The following is a 14,085-nucleotide window of genomic DNA, read 5'->3' as shown; positions in this document are numbered from 1 at the left end:
TGGATTCCATTCATTCTGCTTTGAGCCACTTGAACACAAAAGGAAGAACACGCCATGGACAAAACACTAACGGCATCTGACAAATGTTCAAAGCCTATTCCAAAGTCATTCTGAAACAAAAGGACTAAGGATGAAGTATAAAATATTGATACTACCTGTGAGAGTTCGTCTTCGGGTTCGTGTTGATTCACAGTCTGAAGCACAGGCTGTAAATTTAGACCACGGGGTGAATGTGCAGTCATCTTTGCATGGAATCAGGCAGTCCTGGACAAGGGAAGGCATTGGGCCTGCCCACTTCAGGCACTCAGTCACGTCTACAGAATGGTTACTTTCCAAGGCACATGTGACAACTGTACAAAATAATTTAAAAAAGAAAGCATCTATGAGTTCTGCAGAAGAAAGAAGTCCAGTTCTATATCATGTCCCTTCCAGTCAAATCTTAAAGAAAAGAAATTGACAGAAAAATGAAGAGTTGACACTGTATTATTACATATTATTAATATCTTGATTGTTACAAGCATCTTGGCTTTTTAAGAACTTAAACTAGCTCCTGGAAGAAAGAATGCACAGCTCAAAACATTTATGAAATTATTTTGGAATGCTGACTGTCATGGCTACTTTCAGAAAAAGGCTGCTTGGTAAGGATACCTAGTCATAAATCACTCTTGTCCCGGAAGAAAACTGTTATGGCCAAAAGAAGAATCACTGGCCCAAGAACTTAAGCACAGGGCGGTCTAAGCAGGAAAGCAGAAACCCTTCTGTTGAATCCACGGTTTCTCTTCCAACACCCATTTCACAGGAGGCTCAGAGACTTGGCCAAGAAATGGAGTATAAGGCACAGGTGGCTTCTGAGCCACAAACGCCAGAAAGCATAATAAAATATCAGTTTCACTGAAGACTAACCAGCAACGCTCAGAGAAACACACATACTCATTTAGGTAAAGCACCTACCACAACACATAGCCATGCCAAAAGTCAGACAGACAGACATGTTTCAAAACATGCACATAGAACACATTCAATCCCAACAATCAGCTCTCTCTCTCTCTCTCTCTCTCACACACACACACCCCAGAAACAAAACTTATATACCTTGCTCACCACTCCCTTCTAGCTCCCCCAGGATGTTCTCTGCCACCCTTACCTTGCCTTTTTCTGGGTGGCTTCAAAACTAAGTGCTGAGCTGAAGCTACCCATGTTTTTATTTTCTAAAGCTACCTCTGGCCATGTTAGCCTTCCAATTAAAATAAAGGAATAAAACAGTCATCCTGGTAGTTATCAGGACAGAGATGTGTGTAGCTCTAGAACCAGAAAATGAGAGTGTATGGCATGATTTACTCTGACAAATGACAGGCCGTCAAACATAGTGCATTTTTAGATGTGTTTGGGAAAGATCATTAAAGCAGGAGAAGAAAGGACTGAGTATGTAGCGCTGCAAAACCTAAGGTGAATTCAAAAATGTTAAAGCACCGTTTCCTATCTCCTCAAAGCTAAGAGGTTACATTTGGCCATACAAGCCTGTCCAGATTTAAAAAGGGCAGGCCCTTCTTTCTATCCTGCTGCCGCCATCAATGCATATTGGGCACGAACACCCAGGAGGTTCTTTTAGAGGCTGCTCCCAGGTGTTTCTATTAGCATAAGTCTTTGGCATGTCAGCTGTCCTGTTGTTGTATTTTTAATTATTGCTTTAATTAAGTTTTTGTTGTATTCATTTTACTGTTAAACCACCATGGGCACTTTTTGGTGGAAAGGCAGGACATAGATCAAGTAAATCCATACTTAACGTGGAGCAGACTGAGAGAAAACTTCAAGATCTGCAGAAATGTGTATGTGCACGTGTACATACGCACTCGCACATATGTGCATCCCTGTAATAAAAGGCGAGGAGGAGGAAACCCAAAAATGGTTGCATGAAGACTGATGTGCTCAGTGGCTGTGGAAGGTTGAATGGCTATGGAGGTAAAACGCTGGATGGGAGGAGAAATGCAAAAGAGTGTTGCAGAGGAAAGGCTGCTGGCTGGCCGGAGCGCTGAACAGGGCATGGCCATGCAAATTCTGTCACGGGTTCTACTCGGTATATGCCGGACACCCATACATGAGGGGTCCAGGTGATACTTGCATGTACATTATCACACACACAGTTCTTAAAATTTCTGCACAGCCATTTAATCTGCAACTAATATTATATAACAGGTTGTCTCACTTCACTGGCTAAGAACAGCTTGTTCTCTGATGGAACTTTCTAAGTCTTTTTTTTGGGAGGGGGCAAAGAGGAGTTCAATATGTCCTTACAATAATTTCCTCCTTCTTTCTATGGGTCAGTTCCCTTAAATTAGCAACTGTGTTATACTAAGGAAGCATTGCTAAATCAGTCCACCTTGACCCAGATACTCTGCAGACTCTGAGATCTGGAAAAGATCAGAAGGACTTGAAATGACTTCCAAGTAAGTGCATGGTGCAAGCCCTAACAAATCTTGTCTTTTTGATTAATTAATAGATTACCACAGCGCAACCTTCCTGAACGAACAAATTTTTGCAACCAAGTTTTTTCCTAAAATAACAAGAACATTACATAATATGTGATTCTGATGAAATCAATAATTAACAAAAACAAAAACAAAACTAGAATAGATCTCAAAATGGAAAGTTTCCCTAGAGAATGTTGCCCCTAATTAATGGCTGGGTAGTCTTTCACACATTGCAATTCAACTCCCACGATCTAGTTAAGCTCTAAGATTCTATGTAAGGCAAACAGTTTGTCCTATAAAAGCTCAGGAATGATGCAATAATTGGACTGTGATTCTACCATATCTTCAACAAGCTGGCTCTATCATTATAAAGATTACTGATTAATCCACACTTTAATGACTATCCATGTTGTTTTCATTGCCTCTGTCAACTGAAGTAGACTGAACTGCAAAATTTGATGTATGTTATTAAAATGTAGTAGAAAAGGCTGTGATTAGGTGGCATTTGGATCAAAGCCATGCCAAGAAAGAAAAATACGATCTTCAAAATGTTGAAGATTTTCTCTTATTCGGTACTTTAATGAGCCTACACAGACTTCACAGTTTCTTTATACTTAAGTGGTACATTCAGTCAGTGTATTAATAATGATTTCTTAAACTGCTGATACTTAATTTGTGATTTCTTTGACTCTTAAAATCTTTCCAAACTGAGAGCCTACACAGACTTTGAGTTAAAGGTTATTCTAGACATGTTATAAATAACCATACTCATTAGCAACATGCAGACTATGCCCACATTTACCTAGCGGGTATTGACTTTATTTACTTTTTATATACTGTCACTGTTCTGCAGATCTGTGTGATTCTAGCAGGGGAAGACAGTATTACTTGTTTCCTATATGTACCTGGCCATCATGCAGCTACACTGGAATAAATTAACTTTTTATACTATAAATCTGAAAGTAGCAAAAATGCTACTTGTATCCCCATTTATATGTGAAAACTATGCTTCATGCAATTTCATCCTGCTTTTCCAAATTCTCCAGAATCCAGTATATATTAATATTAGCAGTGGGCAACACCTCTCCCATTCTACAGACATTTTCACACTTCTTTGTAGAAATCTGGATGTGAATTTGCACATGCCTCTGCCAACTACAAATCTGTGCATGGGTGTTTTGTTCTCCTGTGCCGTCCTAAAGTGGTGACAAGCCATACAAATACTGGCATCAGACCTGGGGTACAATCCAGTCCATCTGGGGTACAATCTGAGGCAAACAAATGTAAGCTTCAGAACTGGAGGCTTGCCCCAGGTTTTTGCTCTATGAGTAGATGGCTATTTTTGGCCGTTTAGATTCAGCAGTGAGATGGGGACAGAAGGGGGTTGGGACACTGCCTCGGCCTTCTCTGCTGCCCCCACCTCCTCCAACAGACCCCTCTTTGTCCTCTCTGAGGCCAGGCTGCATCATTGGAGAGACAATCAGCACATTTATTTCCCTGTAGGGGGTGAAGGTGGTGCAGTGAGAGCTCAGCCTTCAAAGTAACAGCTCTGTGGTCACACACACTATAAGGAGACCATTGGACTACATCTCTGATGGCTTAAAGCTATGTTTGATACTCATCTGAAGAATGTATCTAAGCAGCATGCTCCCCATCCAATAGCTAAATGTAAGCTACAACCTGAAACTAATAGAAGTTTTATCTACCAGCTTATCCAAAAGCACAGAATTGAACTGTATATGCCATTAAGGACCATGGATGCATTTTATTACATGCAATGTTTCTTATCAGAAAGAATGCATGCTAGGTTGTGAAATGAATCAATTCTCTACCATTTCCTCTTGTTCCCTTTAAGACTGCACATTTCACAGATGGATTCCCTGACCCACTACCCCACTCAGAACTTAAATGCATCTTTAAAAAAAGGATATAGCATTTGCACCAGAGAATGCAAAATGAAGATATTCACAACCTCATTAGCTTGTATCACCGCCATCATCTGGGACTTTAGAAACATTAAGACAACAGTCAAAAGCCTCAGATATGTCTGAGTTAAATACATAGTTTCTGGCACTTCAGGCACAGACAACAGCATTTCTTCTACTTGCTGACTTACTTATATGCAAACTTTTAAAGACAACAACATGACTTGCTAAAATAAATTAAACAATAAACCAGTAATTGCTTGTTAGGGCAATTTAATTGACTCGTAAGTACTATATGTGAATCAACATGGTTGCAGCAACCCAATTATAGATCTACTTATGAAAATAAGCCAGCCATTTTTGCATGTTGCAAGCATCAACACTCTAATTAATTTCTTGATGTCCATCAAGGGGGAAAATTTTCAAATGTACAAACACTTTGAGCAAAATAATGGACTGCACAGTGACTGCAATAGTTTCAGTGAAGTAGCTTAATAAGCATTTCACATTATGATGAAACTGGTCCTTTGGTTGCTAAATAGGAGAAACTGATGCTGAAACTGATTTGTGGTAGAGTTCTATAAATAGGGACATGATTTGAAGCACCAGTCACTGTTTTTGCTTGGATTACTGAGCTCATAGAATAAAGCATTGAGTCCAAATGCAGGCCAAGTTGACGTGATACAGGAAAGTATCCAACATTTCATGCCTTGCTGAACTATGAATTTGCTTGATTTGTGCTGTTTTTCTTATTTAACAAACTGCAAATTCATATTAAAAACATAAAAGCTTGGGAAATTATCAGTAAAATACACCATTTTCTCTCTTCCTGGATTTGCACATCATCATTATGTCACTCAGCAGTCATTTGAACTAAGACTCAAATTGCCTATAACTTTGAAAATGTTACCTTTTGTCCTCATCCCATGGTCCTGATCCTGTGGCTGTAAATGTACTTGCCAAAAAGTGACCCATTAAAAGCCCACCAGATTGAAATGATCCCCCTATGTACATATGTTGTTAGTCGCAGAGTCATGCCCAACCCCTCGTGACCCCATGGACAACATTGCTCCAGGCTCTCCTGTCCTCCACCATCCCCTGGAGTCCACCCAAGCTCACACCAACTGCTTCAGTGACTCCATCCAGCCACCTCATCCTCTGCTGTCCCCTTCTACTTTAGCCATCTATTGTTCCCAGCATTAGACTCTTCTCCAGGGAGTCCTTCCTTCTCACTAGGTGGCCAAAGCGTTTGAGTTTCATCTTCAGGATCTGGCCTTCTAAAAAGCAGTCAGGGTTGATCTCCTCTAGGACTGACCAGTTTGATCACCTTGTGGTCCAAGGGACTTGCAGGAGTCTCCTCCAGCACCACAATTTAAAGGCCTCAATTCTGCGGCGCTCAGCCTTCCTTATGGTCCAACTTTCAAAGCCACACATTGCAACTGGGAAAACCATAGCCTTGACTATACACACTTTTGTTGGCAGGGTGATGTCTCTGCTTTTTGGTATGCTGTCTAGATTTGCCATAGCTTTCCTCCCAAGGAGCAAGACTCTTTTAATTTCTTGGCTTCAGTCACACAATCAAAGGCTTTAGAGTAGTCAATGAAGCAGAAGTAAATGTTTTTACTTCCCTGTTACTACATTTTTAAAGTTGCATGTTGTTTTGCCCCTAAGAATGTGTCTAGTATAAGACTGTCTAGAGGTAAAGAATGTCAATGGTTGGGAGCTGTTAGTGTAGTCAAAAATGGCAGATCAAATGTGGGTTCTATGGAACCCAAAGGATGATGAGAACAAGAAGCAGCATTGAGAGAAAGAGAAAAGGTGGATACGTTGGATGCATGTTGCAGCTAGAAAATGAGTATCAGTAGCAGTGCTATTCAAAGTGCAATCCTTTGGTTTCCATGCACTGTTGGGAGGGCCATGGCATTATTTAGAGGTGTCACCCTGCTGCCCTTACAGCCATCCAGAGGGAACCACACTGCTGCCATTCTATGGTCAGAAATCAGCCTTGGAAAGGAACACGACAAACCAGGGAAGAAAATAGGCTGCAGTTGTGAGGCTAGATGCAATGTATCAAGAAGGAATCTCAGCCTCCTTCCTCTCCCTACAAAGCACCCTGAAATCACATATATCAGACGTTCAATTTGACATATGTAAGCACTGAAGTGTAATCACAGTTCTCTCATCAAAGGTAGATTTCAGAAATTTTACCATAAAGCTTCTTATGGTAGCATCACATGAATGCTATGTATTTGGTGTTTTGAACTGCTGAGAAAATCTTTACACAAACTTTATTGTAACTTCTAGCTATAGAAATAATAGGCATTTTTTGCACTTTGCATTCATTGGGGTCACAAATTGAACGGGATAAAAATATCCTGTGGATTTTTGCAATGTTGAGGTATATGGCACTCTTTGGCCCATAGTCTTTGCATCACTGAATAATACTGAAGAAAGATGCCCTCAGGTTTAAGGAAATGTATGCATATATATTTCCTCAGGGGGAAAATAAGCTAATTATATGCTTTTGATTTTATTTTTTCCTGTTAGACAATCAGTGGCATTTTCAGAAGGCACAGCATCAATTCAACAGCTGCAACAGAAAAAATGATTAGCTCTTTCCATAAAAAGATATATCCAGCTTCTGCTCAGAAACAACTTTTATTCAGGGACACGGAGGAATGCTGCCATCCAGGGCTCAACCACCCAGCAGGAGCAGGCAGTGATAATAAAACATGCCTTCAGTACTGTCGCTCTCCGAGTTAGTGTTGGGGCAACCGCTTCCTGTTAAATTCAGAGCTGGACTGAAAGATAGCTTGATTTATTCCAATCCTAATTTGGAATACCTCCAATTATGTAACCTGGAGAGCAATGGGGGGGGGGTGCATGTAATCTATTGCTGTGAAAATCTATTCCCCACCCTCTATCCCCAGTGATAACAGGAATTGCAGAGAGGCTCAGAGGGGACAAAGAAACCTGAGCAGAACTCCAAATGGAGTCATCATCTCTGCTGATCAGAAAGACTCAAAATTTATGATCCCAGCCCTACCTCACCACTGGCCAGGAATCCCAGGGACTGTAGCATTATTGAGATCATGGTTCCCAGAACTCCTGGTGCCTGGTGCTCAGCCATAACTATATGCCGGGTATGGGGGTGGGGAAGAAAGATACCTTTCTCCCGTTCTCCAATGCTCCCCTTATCCAACTGCTGCTAGTGGGGCAGCAAGGAGGATAAGGGATAACTTCAAGATATTGCAGTATGTCAGAAAGAGGAACTAAGGAAGGAGTAGAATTTATTGAACATGCCTATTGATATTTTTTAATGTCTATACCTATTGAAAGACATGCAGCTTTCAAGATAAGTATGTTAACTATATAGATGATGCAAGTTTGTAAACTCTGCAACACCAGCAATAAATGCAACACTCTAGTGGGCCTGACCTAATTGAAAATATTGCTATCCGAGAGGACAGTCCACTGGTGGAAGGAAGGAAGCAAGTTGCTGAAGTTTCCTTTATCTATGGAACACATTCTTCATTTGTAGCACAGATCTCCCCCCCCCCTCCTTAAAGAACTAGCTTGCACAGTTTCATTGGCTCAAGGTGATGACCTCTGTTACATTAATGATCTTGAAAAAGCTCGTGCAATTTGTGAAAATAATAAAAGTAAGGCAGGGGACTATGAGAAAAGGCATGTAAGGCAGGGGACTATGAGAAAAGGCATGTAAGTCAGGGGGAGGGTGGGATTCCAAATGAATATCAATCTTGCCTTTTCTAAAAGCCAACTCAGGCTGAATGTGTTCTGCCAGTTCAGACATAACTAGAAACCATAGTTTCCCTCTACCTGGACAACACTGAATGAACCTTGGAATTGCATGTTTCCTCCTCCCTTCTGATCTTCTGGTATGATCATGAGGAATAGATTCAAAACTTGTAGTTCTGCATTAACACAAAATCAAGTCTCCAACTGATGGTTCAGAATAAGCCAGGGTTTGGAATAGTAACTGAACCTCATTTGTTCTAAGAAATAACAATTTTGTGAGTTCAGATGAAGTAGGGAAGAAATAAATGTTTCATGAGCATATAAGAAGGGGCAACAGGGAAGTGTGCAAGCTTTCCTGAGGCTTGCTCAGGTAGTCGGAAGCCATGTTTTTAATTTACCTCTTGGCCACCCCTCAATTTCTCCTCCTTTATCTCAGCGTATTTATAGTATGAGCCTAACAAGCCCAGCTTAAAAATCCCATCAACTTCATTACTCCTTCCCTTACTTCCAAGTATAGTTGCACAGGGCTTTTATACGGATAGCAGATTTACGGTAATGGAAATACATTTCAAACCAGCTATTATATGTTCTACATGTAAGCCATGCAATGGTCTTGTTTTCCAGACAGGTTGCATGTTTTTACAACTTCCTGCAACTTTTTTGTATGCTACTACAACATGCGGCTACGTTAAAAAAAAGCCGCATGATGGGACTGATCTGCAGGTAAGTACAGTGATCGATAACGACATAAAGACAGTTACAGGGGATCTTTGAGGTTGTTACGTGTATCCATTTTCAGAGTCCTCATTTCAATCAGCTAAGGAACTCCTGTGATAATACTACATTACATGTATGCCCTGCCTTTCTTTCTCTTGCCAGGAACCTAAGATGGCTGAAACACCTACACCTTGGCTGATTTATGGTTCAGTAGCTATGAATGCTGCAACCTGCCGAACCATGTTACCAGTTTTTAGACTCTTACAACTCCCAGCACTTCCTGGCCAGCACAGGGAATCCTGGGAGCTGTAGCACTTTTCCATTTAAACAGGCATGGGAGAGCACCCACGTTTCAAAGAACTAAGCAAATTCTATGAAAAGACGGAACCACCAAAATATTCACTAATGGATGCCTGTGTATCTATGATGGATAGGTCAATATTAAAAAGTCGCACAGTTGCACTGAAATCTTCCATTAACAGAATTATAAAGGAGGGCTCTTCTAGACCTTGTAATAACTTTATAAAAGCCTTTATAGAATAAAAAAATTAACATGAGAATGAAAGCACAGTGACATACAAGGTTCCTGGCACCAAAAGCCATATGTTCCAACATATTTTGGCAGTCTGAACTGCATCACTTTCTGAATACTGAATGAGCTGCTTAAACTTTTTGATGAACCTGGCTTTTGCAAAGCAAAGGACGCTGAGGTTATCTTGCTGGAGTTTCCTATTTTCTCCTCAACTCATACACAAGGGTGAGAATCACCCCCCCACCACCACCGTGTATGTGTGTGTACACAATCACCTCAGAATGCTCCCAGATGAAAAGAAAGAAACTAGCTTAGAGTCACAACCCAGGGCAGCTACAGCTAACTGAAAAATGTTTGACAAATGTGGAGAATGGGAAGTTCATCATAGTGTGTCTGGGAGGGCACTGCATTTGCCAGAAAACTTCTGATCATTTATCAAAGCAACACCAGCACTAAATGAGAGGCAGAAGAAGAGAATGGAGAATGGTAAAGAAAGAAATGAGTCCACCTCACTATGCAGCTATTTTATAGGGCTGACTCTACAATCAACGATAGAAGAGAGAGAAGAAGAAGAAAGGGAAGCAAGGAAGTATGATAGAAACAAGTGAATTAAACCATGAATATTTTGTGTAGACAGCTGGAAATGCTTCTTTCTATTCCCCATTATTACTAAAACTAGGGAATATTGAACAAAAGCAACAGGCAGCAAGTGTAAACTAAAAGCAAGGCTGCATTTCTTTCAGACAGCTTATAATTTGACACCAGACTTCAAATTATGATTAAAGAAGGTAACACTTGCTTAGCATTCAAATGCTATTAACTAAAGTATATAGCACTCCAGGGTGGATAATAATCAATGAGTTTTTTAAAAAAATAAAAAAGGATTTTTAAAATTTAGATCATATTTTAATTTAAATTGGACTTTTTAAATAGAAAGCTTGAGGAAAACCTAATGATAATTTCCTGTTTAAGATATATTATAGTCCAAAGGTTATTCATCATGAAATAAGGCTTAGTTTTTAATTATGTAGCATGGGGCTGTATAGTCATGTAATGCTTATTTTATTTTATTTAAGTAAATGAATTCCATTAATCCATTTACAAGGTCATGCTCTTTCAGACAAATTGGGCAATTTTTTTATCTAAAAGATATTATCACAGATGCTTGGTTTTACAGTTCTCAAAACTATGAATTTGTGTCTGCAGAGTTCACATGCCTCTTCTTTACAGCAGAAATGTTACAAAATGAAACATTCAGAGTTTAGAAAAAGACCTGAATCCCATTGCTCCTTTGCGAATCTATGCAAAACACAATAAAACCCTTACCTATTAAGTGCTAAGTTTCAAAACATTCAGTGAACAGAAGATTGTTCGGAGTGGACTAGATTTACACAAGAAGCCAAGTGTGAGGAGGGAGGACAAGCAGTACAAATGAAAGGGAGACCTTTTGAGCAGAATACGCCACATGTCTTTGGAGCCTTTTGTGCACAGCCTGAGACTTGTCATATTATTTTTTCCCTGGAGAAAAAACCTACAATGGCAGCAGGCCATAAAAAAGACCCAGTTTTCTACTATTTTAATGCAGTTCCTCTATCTAGAGGTAAGGCAGATATGCATGCAAATTATATAGAAACCCATGATTTAAATCTAGTCTTACTGACTAGTGATTTAAATTTTGATTTAAATCGATCTGATTTAAAACAAATCTACCTTGTAATGCTTTTACTAAAAGTACCTCAAAATGCTTGCATGGAAAGACCACCAACATCTTCAACAGTAATATCTTGCCTCATGAATATGTGCAACTAAAACATATTTTAGGTGCTAAGTAAAAACCTTTTTTATAGTTATTATCACAGTTAGGCCTATGTGTTTTTATCTGTTGAGCCAGATTTAAATATTGTTTTCTGCTGTGCAAACAAAAATATTTTAAACTGGCTCGAAAGAGGTGGGGGGGAGAGGAGAGCAGAATTAAGTTATAATAGTTGCTGCAGTTGTTCCTATAGTTATTTTGTGTTATATTGTATCAGTTTTTATTGGATTTTATGAGTATATCATATTTATGAGTATTTTATGAATTGTATTATGATTTATAATATTTGTAAACTGCTCAGAGATCTTGTGGGCTATGTGGCAGTACATAAATGTAATAAATGCATAAATATTATAGTATTTTCTTGTAGAGAGGGAAAAGACACTTCTCGGGTCTATAGTCCTCCAGAACTCTCCTTGTTTCTCACTGCTAGCTCTGTTATCCGCCAAAACATCTGGAAAACCACACGTTGCCCAGCCCCGGTCTTCGGTATAATAACCATATGACACTAGAGGTCGAATTAAACATAGCAAGGAACTACCTGTTGAGAGCTGGTCTCTCCCTTCCTCTTTCCATCTGCAACAGTCTCAGAAGCACAGTTCCTTTATTAAAGCTTATCAGGTTGCAGAACAGCACAAAGTAATGCTCTCTTTCAGATGAGGGAGAAGCATCTGCCCATGTACAGAGCTGAATTCAAACTGAAACTTCCCCTTTCTCGTTTGAACCTAGCAATCTTAAGAGGATGCTCTAAGTTTATCTTAAAAGTCAAGAGTGGCCTGTTAAGGAAAAGTACCTGTTGAGCTATTTGAATGTACTTCTACATACAAACATAGCACACAGACACAGACGCAATATGATACAGCAAGCTGGGGCAGATCCCAGAGAATCCTCATACTGCGTTTCTGATGAACTGACCCATCTTAGTCAGGAGATAAACCATCTTATTCAGCATCATGTGAGGCCTGCAAAGGGTTCACTTGCAGGGATACAATATGTATCTCAAATGCAGTGCTGGATAGTCTAAAGAGAAACATTAGAAGGAAAGAAGACAGACAAAGCACGTCGGAGCTGGGCCTCTTTTTCCTGTGCTCCTGGAACCATATATAAACTTCCAGAAAGATGGTATGGTCTAGTGGTTTGAGTGTGGTCTAGGTTTGGAGAAACCACTTTCAGATTTCCACTCATTCCTGAAGTTCACATTGTGATCTTGCCATCTTTCCATCTACCCCATTAACAAGGTACTTGTAGGGGCAAGCATTTTATTGAACCATCTGAACTGCCTTGATCACATTGGAAGAACTGTGATATATCAATGAAATACACAATAAAAGGATTAACTTGGAAGCTATTTCTGTATCCAGTCTGACGCAAAACAAAATCCCACCATTTTGATGTTCTTTTAGGCAGCCTTCCCAAAACTGGTGTACTCCAGATGTTTGGAAAGACAACTCTGATAATTCCTAGCTGCTGGTCATGATTCATGGAGCAGTCCAAAATACCAGTATTTCAGTAGCAGGTTAGGTGAGGCAGTGCCAGGGCACTTGAAGTTTAATCTGACTTAATTCATTATCTAAATTTGTCTTGAATACAGGAGGTGATTCTGTAGTCTTGCAGCAACTGGAGAGCTCCTTGTATTATTCCGGGGTAAGAGCAGATGAATGAGCACTAGTCTTCCCCAGGGGCCAACATTTCTCCAAAGACCCTTGCCACAAACAGCTTTAATGCAGACAGAACACAGCACACATTTTGTTCTACTGATATGCACTTTGCCAGCAAGCTTGAGAGACAGCCACTCAAAATGACTTCAGCTGCATTAAAGGAGTATCTTAGATTGTCGTAATGGAAGCCTTTGAAAGTGATGGACAGTTAGCAGCAGATAATTGAGGCCCTGTGTTCGAAAAGGTTATTGATTCAAGCCAGCTTCCGTTCCATTCCTTAATATTATCCACTACTGTTTTAACGCCGAAAGCTTTAGTAGGCACCTTACAAAAAGCTAAGCAAAAACTCGCAGCAGGCATCCTCTCTAATAATACTAATAATAATAATAGGCATGGATCAAAAAAGGAGTATAGATATTTGTGTTCACCTGTTTCATGTCACATGTCACAACAGTTTCTATGAAATAAATCTTAATGTATATCACAAAGAAATTTTACTGTGTTCACAAAAGCACTGTAATGAGGATATCTATCTTTTGATCCAAAGATCCTAGTATAACTACCTGCAATCTTTTGCACTGATACAGATACAGCAACTTTCTGCTATGCTGCATTTTTCAGCACAGTTAGGGGTCAGTGACTTCCACACATCCAACATAAGTGTGGGTTCTGATATAGACAAAGCCCAAGGGCCTTTATGATAACATATTGGCAAAACTGCTACTTCCTACTCAGTCAACTATTTCCCTTTAAAAGCTCCAAATGATACTTCTGTGTTGCATTTAGTAATAGTGGCTTTTACTCTGGTGTGATACCAGAAGAAGCCAGATTGGTTAACAGACCAGCCAGCACAACAGACCAGACCAGGATGTCTCACCATGTCAAAACAACCATGATCAGTTTTTCTCTTGCCAGCTGCTGGGTCCAAAGGAATGCATTGCAAACCAACTGGGGGGTGTTTGATTCTTTGCTGGAAAGTACAGCTGGGTTCACATGACACAACAATCCGCTATGATTTCTTCCTTCACACAGAAGGACCACTATGGGCTATGAGACCTGATTTGACAGGTCAGTTTTTGAGAGCTGTTACATGCATGCAAAGGGAGGGGGGTACTTCCCTGTAGCCTTGAGAGGAGAACTGAAGAAGGTGGGTACATGCTGGACTTTGCCAGTAAGCAGTTCCCTACCCATCAGAGACTCCGAGTTCCATATT

The 14,085-nt window shown here is 40.0% G+C and overlaps 1 protein-coding gene across 1 annotated transcript in view; it reads right to left on the bottom strand.

Annotated features, from left to right (window-relative positions):
* THSD7B (thrombospondin type 1 domain containing 7B) overlaps nt 1-14,085 on the bottom strand; it is a 393,302-nt gene that overhangs the window by 132,928 nt on the left and 246,289 nt on the right. The window contains exon 12 of the mRNA XM_044438217.1: nt 156-350. Within this exon, the coding sequence (XP_044294152.1) occupies nt 156-350 (195 nt within the window). The remainder of the gene's footprint in view (nt 1-155; nt 351-14,085) is intronic.

This window comes from Varanus komodoensis, unplaced genomic scaffold, assembly GCF_004798865.1.
Source record: "Varanus komodoensis strain SLA01 unplaced genomic scaffold, ASM479886v1 scaffold32, whole genome shotgun sequence".
NCBI classification, from domain to species: Eukaryota; Metazoa; Chordata; class Lepidosauria; order Squamata; family Varanidae; genus Varanus; species Varanus komodoensis.
Note: the sequence above shows the minus strand (reverse complement) of the source record. Positions and strands in the feature narration are given on the sequence as shown.